Source organism: Sorex araneus, chromosome 1 (genome assembly GCF_027595985.1).
Source record: "Sorex araneus isolate mSorAra2 chromosome 1, mSorAra2.pri, whole genome shotgun sequence".
NCBI lineage: Eukaryota > Metazoa > Chordata > Mammalia > Eulipotyphla > Soricidae > Sorex > Sorex araneus.
Window position 1 is genome coordinate 384,848,861 of NC_073302.1, and position 18,400 is coordinate 384,867,260.

Genomic DNA, 18,400 nt, shown 5'->3' on the forward strand with positions numbered 1-18,400 from the left:
TGGGATTCGAACCCGGGTTGGCCGCGTGCAAGGCAAACGCCCGACCCTCTGTGCTATCGCTCCAGCCCCCTATTTCTGAGATAATTTTAAGGCATTTTTTTTTCAGTACGGGGGTCAAACCCAGGGCTTCACACAGGTGAGGCATGTGCTCTGTGCTCAATCACTTAGTACATCATGAGAAAAAAAATTATCACAAGACAAACTAAAATTGTAAAGTATGAAAGAAAGGAGAAAAATACCTCCCATCCTGTCATCTTAGTGTCTGAAGTCAGTTTCTAGCCACTGTACAGGGACAAGCAATTTCCCAAACTGAAGACCTGATGTCAAAAATCAGTAATCCTAGATAATTAAGTTGTCAGACAATGAACTAAACGAAATGAGAGAGAACTTCTCGAGTACTGTCTCCCTGGTTTTGCGGAATCCCCTGGTCCTTAGCTGTGTACTCTCTCTGTGTGCATTTATGGGAAGGAACTAGTCTGGATTTGGGAGGGTCATGAAAAGGAGGAAGCAGAAAAATTCTGTAGCTCAGGGTTGAGTTTTCATCAGCCATGTGGAAAGTTTTCTCTTGTGCAGAGACCATCGGGAAGAGAAGTCAAAGTACTTCGATTTATGGTTAATTAAGCCTACAATAATCGGACCCATAATAATTAGTAATAATTAGACTTACAATAGTGGATTTCTGTCTTTAAAAATCTTAAAATCATACCTATGGTTCTTACTGGTTCCAAGTAACTTAACTGCCTTTTTAAAACACAGGGCTGTAATGCTTAAAACAATGTAACAAATCCCACACTGACAGGATTAAAGTAACAAAATATATACTAAAACAGTCATAAAAATAAGCTTAAGAAAGTAAAAGCTCTCGGGCTGGAGCGATAGCACAGCGGGTAGGGCGTTTGCCTTGCACGCGGCCGACCCGGGTTCGAATCCCAGCATCCTATATGGTCCCCTGAGCATGGCCAGGGGTGATTCCTGAATGCAGAGCCAGGAGTGACCCCTGTGCATCGCCGGGTGTGACCCAAAAAGCAAAAAAAAAAAAAAAAGAAAGTAAAAGCTCTCTAACAGGAGATACAGTACAGTGGGTAAGTCACTTGTCTTGCATGTGGTTTATTCAAATTCAATCCCCAGCACCTGATATGGTCCCCAGGAGTACAGTCTCAGAGATGAGCCCTGAGCACTACTGGGTGTGTCTCGAAAATAAAACAAAAAAGGTAAAAGATCAGTAGAAAAAGACCCATAAATGATAAATTATGGAACCAATAATATGATCAAAAAAACCCTCTCAAACATTTTTTAATTGAAATAACATTGCATTATAGTATTATCTAAGTTTCTGATGTATATCATTAAAAATCAAAATGTGTATATACCACGTTAGGTTCACTATTAAAAACTTTTCCCATTCTCTTCTGGTAATCATTAATTAGTCTGTCTTATAGTCTAGAAGTTCATATTTGTTTGCTTTGTTACTTTTATGTACATACTACATAGGATTGAAATCATTCGTCTTTCACTTTTTGATTATTTCAAAGGCATGCTACCCTTTAGATCTATAAGTTGAATAATTTTATCTTTTAGAAAAAGCTCTAAGGCATGCTACCCTTTAGATCTATAAGTTGAATAATTTTATCTTTTAGAAAAAGCTGAATAGTATTCTGTTAATGGCTATATACTATATATCTCCTTATCCATTCATCATTTGATGGGATTTTAGGTTATTTCCAGTTCTTAAGTCACTGTCACTGTCATCCCATTGCTCATCGATTTGCTTGAGCGGGCACCAGTAATGTCTCCATTGTGAGACTTGTTGTTACTGTTTTGGGCATATCAAATATGCCACGGATAGCTTGCCAGGTTCTGATGTGTGGGCGAGATACTCTCGGTAGCTTGCTGGGCTCTCTGAGAGGGGCGGAGAAATCGAACCCAGGTTGGCCACGTGCAAGGCAAACGCCCTACCCACTGTGCTATCACTCCAGTTCTTAAGTACTGTAAATGATGCTGCAATAAACATAAGAGTCTGTGTATCTCCTCAGATTATTGTTTTTGCATTTCACAGAATAGATCATATGGAATTTATATTTTAATTTTTTAAGGAATTTACATTCTTATGGAAATGCTCAGGAGTTCCTCCTGGCTCTACACTTAGAAATTACTCCTGCAGATTCTCAGGGTCTGTTTGGAAGGCTAGGGATACCTGGGTGTCAATGCAAGACAAATGCCACTATACTATCACTCCAGGCCCCAAATCTACTATATTTTAATACACAGCTAATTGTATTTGAAAATAACATTTAAAAATATTTTGCTAATAGCAAAAACTTAATATCTATTTAGATAAAAATAGAACTAGAGTCCATTAACAGACCCATGTATCTGTAGCTGGTTGATTTGAAATTGGACATTTTATTTCAAAAGAAATGCAATAGTCTTTTTGAAAATTATATGTACATGAAATTTAACCTTAGAAGCCAGGGATGTGGCTCAGTGGTCAAGCACAAAGCATAAAGCACATGCCTCATATTTGTTTGATCCCCAGCACTGGGAAAAAAACAAAAAGAAGAAAAAACTTACCACACACCCCCCTGTACAATATTATCTCAGAATGAATTATGCATAAAATGCTAGAGCTAAGACCAAATATTTTATTTTTATTTACTTTGTTTTGGAGCCACACCCAGAAATGCTCAGGGATTCCTCCTACCTCTGTACTCAGAAATTACTCCTGGTGGTGCTTGGGGTCTTTAAGGGATGCGTGGAACCAAACCCAGGCTGGATGTGTGCAGGGCAAGTGCCCTACCCTCTGTACTATCTCTCTGACCTCAAGACTATACATTTTTTTTGGCTTTTTGGGTTACACCTGGATATGCTCAGAGGTTACTCCTGGCTCTGCACTCAGGAATTACTCCTGGTGGTGCTCTGGGGACCATATGGGATGCTGGGAATCAAACCCGGGTTGGCTGCGTGCAAGGTAAATGCCCTACCCTCTGTACTATTGCTCCAGTCCCAAAACTATACATATTTTATATGAAAGCCATAAAAGACACAATTGAGGCCTGAGGAGACAATACAGCATGTAAGATTTTTGGGTGTTGATGACCCTGGCTCTAAGCTTGTCACCATGTATCTTCCCCCAGCACCACTAGGAGTTATTCCTTAGAGTATAACTAGAGTTATCCCTTAGAGCATAACTAGTTGGCCTGAGCACAGCCAAATGTAGCATCAAAACAATAACAACAACAAAGCTACAAATGGGTAATTAGACTTCAACAAGTGTTATATTTCTGCATATCAAAATATAATAGGAAATGAAGTTACAAGCCATATACTGCGAGAAGTATTTATTAACACAACTGATCAGAGTTATATGTCTAGTATAAATTTAAAACTTCTTTAATTTATATCAAGCAATCCACTTTTTACATGACCAAAACATTTGAGCATCATTTTACAGAGGATATAATAATTTGCCTATAAAATGGCTAATTATTATATGAAAAGGTGCTCAAATCATTGCTCATTCAATTTATGCAAACTGAAATTGCAGTTAGATACTGCTTCATTTTCACCAAGTGGCTGAGATTAAAAGAGCAATGATACCAGATATTGTAATACTGTGGAGCAACTAGACTGCTTTGTTGTGGGAATGCAAAATGGAATAACCACTTCACTGACCCTTCCTGAAAAGATAAACACAGACTCACCATGTGACTCAGAAATTTCAACTAGTATTTACCTAAGAAAACATATGGCTAAAGAAACAAATATACAAGAATAAGCACAGCAAAATTATACAAAAAGTCCCAAAGATAAAATAGCACTAGTGATCATCAACTGGTTAAATAAATACAATATATTCATAGAGTTGAAAAGCAGTGATTTAAAGGGCATATTTCTGAAGGATTCAGTACATGGGTGAGTGTTAATAAATGTATATCAACTGAAAAGATTGATACCATCATCATAATGTAGTTTTTACTTATATGAAGCTTAAGAACAGAACAGGCAAACTAATTAATGTTGATAGAAATAAAAGCAAGAAAGAACCATGAGAGAATTTTCTAGGTCAACTAAAATGTTCAGATCTTATTTGATATGTTGGTTATAAGAATGCTTATAGCTTCTAAAATTTGTTGAATCAAATATAGTATCTACATTTTAATGTAATTTATATCTTAATAGCAATACAAACTATTCTTTTGGGGCCAGAGTGTTGGTACAGTGGATAAGGTGCTTGCCTTGTATGTGGCTGACCCAGCTTCGATCCCTGCCAGCCCTTATGGTCTGGGGAACCCCACCCAAAGTCATCTGAGTGCAGAGACAGGAACAAACCTTGAGCACTGCTGAGTGTAGCCCAACACCCCCAAATCCCAAATTCTCTCTCTCTCTCTCTCTCTCTCTCTCTCTCTCTCTCTCTCTCTCTCTCTCTCTCTCTCTCTCTCTCTCTCGCTCTCTCTCCTGGGGCTCAAACCAAGGCTGGGGCTCAAACCAAGGGCCTTACCTATACAAAGCACGAGCTCTACCCCTGAGCCATGTCTCTAGCTCTGTTTGTGCATTTTAATTCTACTTACAATGTTTATTTCTCTCTCAATGCTTTCTCTTGTGGGGGACAGAGATGCTTTTAATCTCATTTTCTGTGGTTGCTGTTATTTTAAACTAGATTCTTCATAGTTGCAATGCTTATGCATTTAAGACACCTGCTGTTTCACAGATAAAATGTTAGAAAAACCAGCCATTCAGAGGAATAACCTTTATTATATTAAAGATGGAATTTGAAAGTATGTGTTTGAGGGTTTACAAACTCAGCAGTTCAACTAGACAGAATACAAACAGTACAGAGACCCTGTGTGTTTGCTTTTTTTTTTGTCTGGCAGTTATATCTGCAATGCTCAGTGGTTACTCCTGGCTGTGCTTGGAGGACCATATGGGATGCAGGGGACCAAACCCAGGTTGGTCGTATTCATGGCAAATGCCCTACCTGATATAATGTAGCTCCAACCCCAACCCTATGTATTTGGTAAATCAAATGAATATCTATGAGATTGGAGTTGTCAGAGTGGATTTCTAAACATTCAGGTAATAGGATGTAAGATCATAGAGGAAGTTAAAGTCAAATCAAATAGGTATAGGGCCTAAGCAACATTATAAGGAATTTTACTTTACCTGAAAAGTTGTGAGTAGCATTGGTGTATTTTTCAAGCCATGAAATTTAATGTTGTAATGGTACAGAATTGGTTACTTAATGGTTATATTAAGAAAATAAAGAGGGTCAAACGTGAAAGCAGGGACACAGGAAAGAGAGATAATGATGGTTTGGGTTCTGTGGTATAATGTATTTGTATTTTTGATCATTTTTTTCACACGAAGTAGGAAATTAGGTCTTTCACTCTATTTGAAATATTTTCCTTTTTGCTATCTTTCAGTGTCACTGTTGAATATTGCTATAATGTACCTAGCATCCATTTTCAGCATTTACTCGTAAACTGAGCCAACCCATATGTAAACCAGGCTTGGGACTTTATTACTTTCTTCACTCAGGTTTATAGAACCTACCTTTCCCATGTATATCCGTAAAGACAAGTATGGGTAACTGATGCTGGTAAAATCTTGTTGAGTGACACTGGGTTTTTGAGTCTGCTAAATATACCTGCTGGACGAATAGGGTTTTCTTACTTGGTGTTTCTATTAGATCTAGCTAACTTTATGACTTGGTAGATGACTTGGTAAGATTGATAGGATTTAATTTATAATAGGAAATTTGTGTGTCTAATATCTTATTCCATAATGAAGAACTCTGTTGCAACCAGAATTCAGTAACTTGATGGAAGCCATTTCTTTTCTTTTTCTTTTTTTTTTTTCCTTTGGTCGTGGTGGGGGGGGCTGTTGCGGGGCCCACTTAGTGATGCTCATGGCTTACTCCTGGTTGTACACATCGGAATCATTCCTGGTCATGCTTGAGAGCACATATGGGATGCCAGGGATTAAACCCAGATCAGCCCCTACAAGGCAGTTACCCTGTACTCTGTACTATCTCTTCAATTTGTGGAAGTCATTTCTTTAAAGTCATATAATTCATTGCTTCCAGTAACATACCTTTCTTCAGAACTTGAAGGGACACCATTGTAATTTCCCTACTGGGGCTTGCTCTAATTTTCATGACACAACTTTTCCCAGAACTGATGTGGATTTTTCCCAGTACCATAGAATATAGTGGTTAAATGAGTAGAGCTCCCTGACTTGAATTGCTACATAGCCTCTCCCACTTGGAGCCCCCACCCAAAGTCTTGCATGCCACTTGCTATATGAATAAGAGCAATATTCTTAGATATGAACTGTGTTACCTTCAGAACCCATAGATGGGTTATCAGGTGAAAACCTTCTTATCATTTGGGAGCTAGAAATCTCAGCAATTTGTCTTTTCCTTTGAAGGTGACATATCAGCATGCTCTTAACCATTCAATTCTGAAAATACACATGGAAGAAATAGGTCCCTCATCTTTGAATCTATTCTCGAGCCTCTGAAGTAGGCTTGCCAAGATTTCTCGCAAATTAGTTAACTCTTGTTATACTGCCTAATCAGCATGATTCTGCCAGTAATAGATTAGTGCAATGCTCTGCAGATGATCAGAAATTCTTGACCTCTTTGGAATATGACAAAGACTGAGAAATTATCATATCCCTGAGGAATATAGTAAATGAAGAACATTCTTTCCTGCTAAATGAAAACTAAGATTGGCAAGTATTTTTTATTTTATAAAATAGATGTAAGGAAAAACAATACAGCCAATTAATCAATGGTCACAGGCCATCACCTTATTAATGTATACTCAGAAGAACTTCACATAAATAAGAGTAGTTATAATCATAACCACTGCTTAACTGAACTTTTAGTTCTCTGCAGTCCTCAACTTCCCACTTCCCCAAGATCCATCTTAGTTCATGAAAGAGCCGAACTGGAATATTAAATGAATAGTAAGAGTGACACTAAGAATGCCACCAAGAGTGACACTAAGAGTGACATTACTCTCGACCATACTCCTATTCCTACCCTGAAATGTATTGTTTTTTAATTTACTATCTTTCTGGGGTGAGCGGCACACCTGGTGGTGCTGATGGTTTACTCCTGACTCTGTACTTAGAGGTCACTCTTGGTGGGCTCAGGCGACCATACATGGTGCGGATTTTGAACCTGGGTCAGTCACTTGAAGGCAAGTGCCTTACCCACTGTGCAATTGCTTAGGACCCAATTTACTATCTTGAAAAAGTGGGAATATAGCAGATTCAGAGATCTGCACCAGGCCTTTCCTTTAGTTTAGCTCTTCCCTCATATGCCAAGAAACCAATGCCGAGCATATAAATTCTACTTGAACACTCAACAGAGAAATGTGGGTCTTGAGACTAAATAAACCCATTTGTAATCTAGACTTTAATAAGGACCTCACATTAATACCTGATAACTACCAAAAGTTTCTGGTCTAGCATGAGATTATAATGTGAATTTGGCTTCATTATTGTTTGTTTGTTGTTTGCTTTTGGGCCACATCCAGAGGTGCTCAGGGCTTACTCCTCACAGACTCAGGAACCATATGGAGTTCTGGGGCTCAAACCAGGGTCTGTTACATGAAAATCAAGCACCTTACCTACTACACTACCTCTCTGGCCCCTTGTTTATTTATACTCTATAGCAATAATACTCAGACTGCCTGGGATTTTCTTTCTTTGCATTGTGCACTGATCTAAACAAATGGTCAATCTTCATTATAAACAACTTTTCCTTTAGAGGACTAAGGGTATCAGTTCTTAAGATACTTGTGATAGGGTTTGTCGGCCTAGTAAACTGGGGATACCTCTTCAGTCAATTAATATTAGATTTGAAAACTGGCTTTAGTATGAATTTATAAGTAGAGAAATATAATTTTCATTAGAGGCAATTGCTCCTTCATTCTTAACTTTGTGTGTTCCGTTATAGAGGTAAGAAAATTTTACCTGTGGCCAAAACTCCTTGGCTACATCGCTGATCTAACTGGCCATTATGGTAATTGTAAATTCCTGTGTTGATTGCTAAATGTCACCACTTAGCTGTATTACTCCAAGATCTCATCATATACATGGATATTAGCAAACCCTGTTTTGTAATGAACTCTTCTGTCAGTTTTGATCTGCAGGAAAGACCATCACTAAAATATCTACCAGAGACTCCTTCACTGCCAACCTATTGTCACAGTAAAGTTGCACATGCAAAAAAGTTCTTCAGAGCCAATGAATTCTAGCCTAGTAAGTATTTTATGTTCTGGATGAATCTGCTGATTGAACCCTTTAGAATAAATCCCAGTGTCATTAATTCCCTTAGTGGTGTATTCTTTTTCCTAATCAAGCACAACATGGCTCCAGCCAACTTGTGTTAAAAGTCTTCACTCACCCTCAGTTATCATTTCTCGGGATATCAGCTAGGATACCTTGAATGACTGAGCTTGAGCTAGCCAAGTGTGTCTTTCTAATCACATAGTCACTTAGTGCTCAGATTGAACCATGGTATGGATGGAGTTATTAGAGTAATCTCACTTCTTCAGTAGGTTGGAGGACAAGGCTGATTGTACCAAGAGACTAAGAAGAAAGCAGTATGTTTTCTTATAATCTAATTCTGATCTCATATAGCATATCTTCCTCCAGATCCCACTAGTGACACAAGGATAACATAGATTCAGGCTGGGTTGACACTATAAAAAAACTAGAAGAGGGGCTGGAGCGATAGCACAGCGGGTAGGGCATTTGCCTTGCACGCAGCTGACCTGGGTTCAATTCCCAGCATCCCATATGGTCCCCCAAGCACAGCCAGGAGTTAATTCCTGAGTGCATGGGCCAGGAGTAACCCCTGTGCATCATCAGGTATGACCCAAAAAGCAAAGAAAAAAAACCCTGGAAGATTTTTGGAATTTGGCTACCACAAAACAATATATATATATATATATATATATATATATATATATATATATATACTGATATACTCTTGTAAGTTCCAAGTGACTCTGATCTTTACAACTTGACAGTTTTTGTGAAATCATCCAGAATTTGATCTGTAGAAGCAACTCAAAGATTATTGTTTTATTTTTAAATCCTTTAGCATATACTTGAGAAACACTTTTCCAGTACTTTTCATTGGATGTCTTTTAAGCCTATTTCAGACATATATTTTATCTTTAAATATTTCATTTCTATTATGAAGAACTTCAATATCTATATACCATAGAACACTTGACAAAAAATATCTTTTTTTTAAACAAAAGAAATCTCACAGTTTAAGGAATCTCTACCAATAAAACAACAAAACAACATGGAAATTCTTTTCCTAAAAAGCTGAAAGCCTGTCTTTAAATGTTTTTTTTTTTCATGATTCAACCACTATTTATTTTAATTCTCTCTAGGGATGAAATGACCCTTTGAAAAAAAATTTCTATTAAAATTATATAGCTATATTTCCTGGTTTAATACTAATAAACAGATATTTTCTTCCATAACCTTCTTTAAAAATGAAATACATAGAACATTTTATATGTGTTCATCTTAAACTGTTTTTCTTACTCCAGCATTTGGGATAGACTTTATGCTAGAGTATCCCTGATGGAGATAAAGAAATACGTTTTCCGAAACCACACACATTCCCTCATAAAAATAAAACCAGGAATCTTGGTTTATGTCTAGTCAGGCCCACTGCTTACAAATTCATTATCATTCTTTAACGTGGTCCAACTTCATCTTCCCCATCAACTTGTTGTAACGGAATTCTAGTAAAGCTTTCCGTAAGGAAAGGATGTCATGGTTTTACAGACCTGGTTTGGAACATACTGGCAACGTTGGTGTCATATTTAGGAACCACGGACTCTTGTTGGGCTGTGTTATCTTGAATGACAAGTATCAGCCATCAGCTATATTTGAAATATTGTTAAACTACCTAGAAATAATAAGCATTAAAATTCATTCTGTTCACTGTAAGAAATCTCTAATGATTTCATGTCCTCAGTGGAACCAACATACTGTAATTGTTATTTGGAACTTAATGTAACCTCAACAGCAGCAGAGAGACAATACAGTCCTCTCATTATGCACATGCTCTAAGATCGTTTATTTTAATGCTTTCAAATAAATATGTTCCATGCAGCACACCACAGTAAATAAGGAGCAGCAATGTTCTTCTAGTAAATCCATTCATAATGTGAGTCACCATGTAAAAACACCACATCTCAAGTCTTTGGCCCTGTACCATATCATGAAGCACACCACATCTGCACCTAATCATATCTGGCTTCATATGGATTTAATAGGACTATGCCAGAAGTGCATGTAAGCACAAATTTAACCAGAGGTTTCCAGCTATTAAATACAGCTACTAAGTAGTTAAAAAAGCAACAACTAAATCCATAAAGGCTTCTCCCTCCGACCCGACCCCCTCAACTTTTGAGACAGAAATATAAAGAGAGAGGTGCTCTGGTGAATTTCAGGTCAGTGGGGAGCAGAGTGAGATACAACATTCATAGTACTTGAGCATAGCTGGCACAACATAGCACCCAAACTGTGGATATTGGCAATACCGATACTGAACGGACACTGAAGATGAGCAAACTAGAATGCAGACGCTGAGCTCTAGAATGTGAGGTTAGGAACTGGGATGATGACAGCCCATTTCCACTAGGCAGATAACTCCACAGTGCCTTCTTCTTCGCTATCAGCTCGGTTAGCACGGATCTCCACGAGGGTTCTGGCAAATCGGGTCCATTCATCATTGTGGGGAACTGCAAGCTGCAAAGCAAATTAATGAAAAATGGTGAACAAGAAACCTTTCATGCCTTAAAGCCTTAAGGCCCACATGACTGTTTCTCCTGAAGTAGATATTCCCTTGGAACGCAAAGGAAACTAGATATTCTTCTTTCAATCTGTTAGATCCCTGAAGCGTTGCTTTTAAACTGACAGCTTGAGAATAATGTCACTCTCAGAAGAAAAATCCGTCATGAAATTTATAAAACTTAAAAAAAACTTATGTAAACTTATACAATTACAGCACCCACATTAAAGCACTTTCAGTAATGAAAATTCATCATAAGAAGACCTGACTTAGGCTGGGAATGTGACTGAGTGGTAGATCACTTCCCTTGCATGTGTGATTTACAATAAACAATGCAAATAAAAATAGGATTATTCACAAGGATTTGAAATAAATGTGGTATATCCTTTCTAAGTAAATTCTATTGTTTTAAAGAAAGTTTTGGGGATCAGAAGGCTCGGTGCCTAAAGCACTTGCTTGACTTGGAAGAAGCACAGGCTTCCTGCAAGTTTGAGTTTGATCCCTTATATCACCATCTATACCAAATGCATTCCTGGATCTCTGATGTCTGAGGTCCTTGCACTCCAAGTGACTTCTGGTCAAACAATAGTAAGATCTGTACAAGTACTGCAACTAAAGGCAAGCATTGTGGCCCCAAGTATAACCTTTGGTGAACACTAAAGCCAAACATATGAGCACCATAACTAAACATGTATGTAACTCCTGGTCATTACAGTGACATCATTAACAGAGGCAAGAGAAGGGGGGGGGATAAATTAAAAGTGCTGTTGCTGAATCAATATATATGGCAAGATGTATATCTTTAATATGTACAAAGAAATCTTACTACTAAGAAATAATGCTTCCGCTTTTCTATCAAGATCTTGATGATGATACTAGTAAACAAGAGTAGCAGTAGCATTTAACAAGAGGTTTGCTTATAAATGTTTTACTTGTGTTTACTTGTTCCTCACAACAATGGTATGTAGGGTAATCTTACTATTTTCATTTTACAGAAGATGGAATTGAGGCACAAAAAGATTAAATTTCTTTAATCTTACCAAGACTGTCTAGATACCAAATATCAGTGTCAGTATTATCTAGTGTTTGCATTCTTAGCCAGTGTGTTACATTACTTAGCCAAAAGTGGGGATAGAATATAAAACTTCCCAACTAATATCTACTTTTGCACACAATTACTTGGGAAAATGAACTAACTCTAAGTAATACAAACTACATGCGTATATTTTATCAGCTTCTTTAAAGGATAATAATTTATCTACATACCATCCAAGAGTGAATTGCTGAAAGATATCCAATTGTTTAGAATAGAAAATAGTTCTTTGATTATGAGAAGCAGGATCACGTATAAGTCTGAATAGTTCTATACATATATTAAAATTGGTTATATATTAGAATCATTTTTTGAAGGATTACCTAATAGGAGTATGTTATCCTTCTATAGGTACAGTATTACACATGCTGTTCACATATTTCATAAATAGTAATAACATATTGATTATAATCAATCTGCATGATTAGAATATTTAAGTGGAAAGCAAGTAAATGTGAACTCTTAGATCACTTTAACAGCTGAGAAATAATCTATTCTACACAGCTAAACAGTTACAACTTGAATTTCTTATACAGGAATTACATATTCAAACATTATCTGTCGAAGACAAAATAATGGAAATGGCAATTCCATTCTACCAAGTATGTCCTTAAATTAGTGTTATAATACAAAGGTTAAATCTTTTAAGAACATAATTCTGGAAATGATGCATAGGTGGAAGAAGTAAGGTATTTTAATAAATGCAGTACCAGTAGAACTCTCATTTAGTCAGATGAATGAGTTTTTGAATGGTTAAATACTTCACTGGTTATTGAAATGAATCCAAGTTTCTTTTTTTAGGCAGTAATACAAGTTCACAGTAACATTGAATGACATGGTTACCCCTTTGCACAATCCATTTTCTTTACTTTGAGCTCTTTTCTTCTGCTCTACTATTCTTTATTTTTCTTTTCAATTTTAGAAAAGTACTGCAGTGAAGAAATGAGGCCCTCAAAATAAATGAACAAAAGAGCGACAAAAGGCATAAGTGGCAAAGAGTTGTATCATATTTATATGAAAAACAGGTCCACTCCTTTCTTTTCCAAGTCTTTCTAAAAAGAACCACAAAATTAAAACCCCATAGACAAAGGCCAATCATAATACATTTATAAATTTTTCTCATAAAGTGATAATCAAGCTAAAGTACCTCATAACTTTACATAATCTTAAAAACTGTAAAAGCAGGTTTTACTTAAATTTCTTAATATCCTATATATATATATATAACATATGCTAGGAATTTGTCTCCTGAACATAACTATATTATTGATTAATGTTATGCAAATTTAAATTAATATATGATGTCATCTGCCATGGCAATGTATCAGAACTGCCCACTAAAGAGAACGGGGCAATATGCTGCCATAGTTTTGTGTAGTAAAAATAAGACTTAAAATATCAACTATAAGAATGATTATGAAACATTAATATTTGAGGATGTACCAGATACCTTTGGAGATACCTTTAGGGTAGCCACATCATTTATGAGATGTAATATTTACATATAACATTTCAAAAGCAATTTTATAAAGTGTAATTGTCTCTGTCCTTCAAAAAATTGTTTTATTTTATTTGGGGGCTCCTCCTGGTGATACTCAGGGGCTCTCCTAGCTTATTGCTTGCTGGGGGATTGTTCAATGCCAGCATCCGGGGATCATTAGTGGCAAGGATCCTCCATGCAAACTATGCACTCCTGCCTCTAGAACTCTCTCTATAGCCCCAAATTTAACTGTTTTTGATAAACAAAAATACACTATAATGGAACTATATTTTACCCTTTTCATCAAGGTGGAAAAAATAATGCTATATGCGAACACTTTTCCTTAAAAATATACATTCACTCATACGAATGGTCTTGCAAATTTCAGTGCATTGTGTTTTTGTTTTACATCCATGAAACTTTGATTAAAGTTGAAAAAAAATATTAGAAATTTGTTTTTCAAAAACTTGTCTTGCCAGATATTTTCTGCTGTAGAATATCACCAATTCCACAAAAATATTTGCTTTGGTTCACAAAGGAAAACATTCTAGTGTAGAAAATGATAAAAACAATTGCTCTAGAGCTTAAATTAGCTAGCTCATCCTATTACACTTTTTTCATCTAGTTGACTATAAAAATAACTCAGGATGATTGTAATGTTAGATTTAGAAGGTGAACTACAGACTTCTCCATTTTTAGAATTAAATATCACCATCAGGAAGCATTTTAAGTATAATCTTAGCTTGAATGTGTGAATGTGTATTCACAGGCTGTTTCCACACCCAAAGTAATAATTTTTGGCATCTTAATTACTTGTAGGTAAGACCAAACAGGTGTCCTAACAAACAAGAAGACCACTCTTCATTTTACGTCCATGATGTAAATAGCATCTGTTGGACAGAACTACTATCCTTCCCTTTGGCAGTTCCTAATTCTTGTCACTTTGTACTCAACTGATTAGAAATGGCAAGGGGAAACGGGGAGAGAGAGAGAGAGAGAGAGAGAGAGAGAGAGAGAGAGAGAGAGAGAGAGAGAGAGAGAGAGAGAGAGAGAAGGAGAGAGAGAGAGACTGACTTATGAATATTGATGCATTTGAGACTTAACCCAGTATTTTTAATTTTTTTCTTTTTTTTCTTTTTGGGTCACACCCAGTGATGCAAAGGGGTTATTCCTGGCTCTGCATTCAGGAATTACTCTTAGTGAGGCTGGGGCAGCCATATGGGATGCCGGGGATCCAACCCAGGTCGGCCTCATGCAAGGCAAACACCCTAACCGCTGTACTATTACTCCAGCCCTCAGCCCAGTATTTTTAAAAGGTGATTGGTGACTTTAAATTCAGTGTTAATTACCACAATCATTAAGTAGGGAAATATGTTTCCATGTTTGTTCGTAATAAAGAATGAGAATGTAACCAGCATAAGAACTCAGTCAGTCTTCACTCATTTGGTCAGCCTGGACTGAGAATCAACTATATCAACCTCTTTGTAAGGATTAAAAACAGAAGTGGAGGGGCTGGAGCAATAGCACAGCGAGTAGGGCATTTGCCTTGCAAGTGGCTGACCCGAGTTCGATTCCCAGCACCCTATATGGTCCCCTGAGCACTGCCAGGAGTAATTCCTGAGTGCAGAGCCAGGAGTAACCCCTGTGCATCACCGGGTGTGACCCAAAAAGAAAAAAAAACAAACAGAAGTGGATCATTGGGACTATGAAATACAAATGAATTACATTTTCTTAGGTCAAAACACACAAATATTGGCATAGCTGTTTTCCTCTTTAATTACTTTCTTTTTAAATTTTTTAGGCATCATGATTTACAATAATGTTAATGGCAGGGTTTCATGCAAAAAACATTCCAGCACTACTCTCCTACTGAGTGTGTTTCCCTCCACAACTGTCGAGTGTCCACTCCCACACTTGCAGTCCTCTCCCCTCTATATGCCCACCAACTAAAGACCAGTTCTCTGTTTCTGTGCTTTTGTGTATTTTATTTTCTTATTACGTTTCTTTATATCATATGAGGGAGACTATTGTATACCTGTCCTCCTCTTTCTTTTTTTTAAAATTTTTTAAAAATTTTATTTTATTGAATCACCATGTGGAAAATTACAATGCTTTCAGGCTTAAGTCTTAGTCATACAATGCTGAAAAAACCATCCCTTCACCAGTGCCCATATCCCACCACCAAAGACAAAAAAACCCAAAAAAACAAAAAAAACCCACAGTACACCTCCCATTCTGCCCACCCCCGTACTCCCCCGCCTTGTAACTGATAAATTTCACTTTACTTTCCTTTTTCTTTGGTTACATTCAATATTTCAACACAAACCTCACCATTATTATTAGGAGCACCCCACTAGAGTCAGACCTGTTGTGAAGAGAAATGAGGTCGGTTTTGTATTTCTGTACTTTAACAACTAAGTCCAGGGAGATTTCTTCCGGATATTCGATCATTGCAAGCTTGTAAACCCCATCTGTGGTCGTCATAATATGGCGGTCCCCACGCCCTTCATCCCCGGGAAGGGACAGGCGAGAGAGAGAAATACCTTTCCCCTCCCGGGCGGGCATGGTGTCGCAGCTTAGTTCTCTGGCTGGAAACAATCTGCTAGGAGCAGTCCATGTTGTAGTTGGTTCAGCTGGGTCTGGATTCACGCGGGTGCAGCTACCTGTCCTCCTCTTTCTAACTTTACTCAGCATGATTTTCTCCAAATCCATCCAGATGGCAGCAAATTACATGATTTCATCTTTCCTTATAGCCAAGTAGTATTCCATTGTGGATATGTACCAGATTCTTTATCCAGTCATCTGTTCTCGGGCACTTGGGTTGTTTCCAGAATTTGGCTATTGTGAATAGTGTGCTATGCTGAATGCACAAAAGAGTGTAAATGCCTTTTCTGAACAAGATTTTGGGGTCTTGGAGTAGTTGCCAAGAAGCGGAATTGCGGGATCTAAACTTTACCTTTCTGTAGTAACAAATGCTACAGTTCCTGGTGTGTCATGTGTGAAGCAAGTAGGAGGGAAACATAGACTGTTAATGATATGGCTTCAGCTTCTTTCACCTTTCTACTGCAGCATTAAAGGTTAAATCTAGAATATCACTTTAGTGTTGTCCCTCTGAAAACACCATTTTATAATCTATTGGAAATAATTTACATTTATGATAGGAAAAAGCGGCACAAAATTCTAATATTGATGAATATTGTTAATCAATGAAAAGCATAAATAGTATACTAAAGCACCGCATGTTTATCTCAAGGGGATACTATAAAGGACTCAAAAGAAAGTGTCCAGTACTAGACTGAGTGAATCTGGAAATATTTTTGCCTTTACATTCTTTCTTATTCAGGTTTTCCTATTGCTTCCTCTACAGAATTCACCATTGCCAGGTCACCTGTGGTCAGATGACTATTTCCGACTATTTTTTTGCTAACCCTACAAAGTATTTTTATGCCAAACACATGCAGGACTCCTGATTCTTTAGATAATAAAATTCTCAACTCTAAGAGTGACTGCCCTTCATTGATATTATATGACCCTATTTTTATAGCTGAGGGAACTAAGGTCAAAGGCAGTTTCTAAGGTAGCAATTTGGCCATAAGGAGGAGGTAAAATGGCCCTCAAATTTGGACAGGAGATTTAAGCCCTGCTCTCATCTTGGTTACTGTCAATGGTCAGGCACTTAACCTCTCATTGCCTCAATTGTAAAATGGGAATGATGCTGTCTGGCCCATTTATCATCAGAGATGTGGAGAGGATGAGAAAGGTAATCTAAGTTGGAAAACTACTGTGAGATCATTATGGAAGTCATGCATTATTTTTCTTTACACTGTTACTTAAATTGAATATGTCCCTTAAAACAATATGGAAATGACTATTTAGTCCTGTGAGTTTTGTTTTTGTTTTCTTCAGAATTAATTCTTGTGATCAGGGAGAGAGCTTAGGGGTCAGGAGTACAGGCTGTGTATGTGTAAGAACTAGAGTTTGATCCTGATCATTGTATGCCTTGTCCCCACCCCACCCACTGTAAGGGACCCAGTACTGCTGACCCTATCATTGAGACCAAGCATTGAACCAGTAGGTTTGGTTGGCCATGTATCACCTGGAGTGATCTCTGAGCTCCTGAACACTGCCTGGAATCTCTCTCACCTAGGCCCAAAACAATAATAACAAAAACAAAAAAGCAACCCCCCAAACAGCACAGAACAACAATAAAGAAGTATGAATTCTGGTGATGGTTATTTGAGGACAATAAAGAACAGAGCACAGGATGTTCTTTTTTGTTATTGTTATTCAGTCACAGTCAAGGTAGTTAAGGGGCACTTCCCACAAGGTGCTCAGGGGCCATTCCCGGCAGTACTAGAGGAGCCATGCTATGATGGGGTTTGAACCTTGGGCTCCTGCATGCAGAGACTGTACTATTGAGCTATCTCCTTGTTCACACTGTTTTGCTTTACTTTTACTTTAAAACATGCTACTCCCTTTTGTTGCTGTTGCAATGACCAGGAATCACATACTTGTTGTAGTACTTAGTTGTGGTGATTGCGAGGGTGTGCACACTTGCTTCTAGGGCCCAGACACTTTAATTGTGGTCCTTGCACACACTGTGTTGTGATGTGACACACTGCAGTTTTGGTACTGGAAATGTCACTCAGTTTGTGCTGCAGTGCCTGAAATTGAACGCATGCCTGCAAAACAGGTAATTTACAACAGAGCTATCACAGTCTCCGTAAACCACTGATGGGAAGGAACCAAAACACAGCTTGCTAAATGATTTCATGAAGACCAAGTTAAGTTTGTCATTTGAGTGTGGAGAATGCAGGAGACTCAGCCTTTAAGAAATGCCAGTAGGGGCTGGAGCGACAGGAATACAGTTATGCAGATGACTCAGGTTCGATCTCCAGCACCCATATGGCTCCCAAGTGCCACCAGTAGTAATTCCTAAGTGCAGAGCCAGGAGTAAATTCTAAGCATCGCCAGTTGTGTCCCAAAAGCCACA

The 18,400-nt window shown here is 37.7% G+C and overlaps 1 protein-coding gene across 2 annotated transcripts in view; it reads right to left on the bottom strand.

Moving 5' to 3' along the window:
• Window positions 1–3,323: 3,323 nt before the first annotated feature.
• Window positions 3,324–18,400, bottom strand: part of DYNC1I1 (dynein cytoplasmic 1 intermediate chain 1) — a 395,478-nt gene continuing 380,401 nt past the window's right edge. For both annotated transcript variants that reach the window (XM_055141002.1, XM_055140999.1), the window contains one exon: window positions 3,324–10,791. In XM_055141002.1, coding sequence (XP_054996977.1) covers window positions 10,681–10,791 — 111 coding nt within the window. In that variant the 3' untranslated portion in view covers window positions 3,324–10,680. The remainder of the gene's footprint in view (window positions 10,792–18,400) is intronic.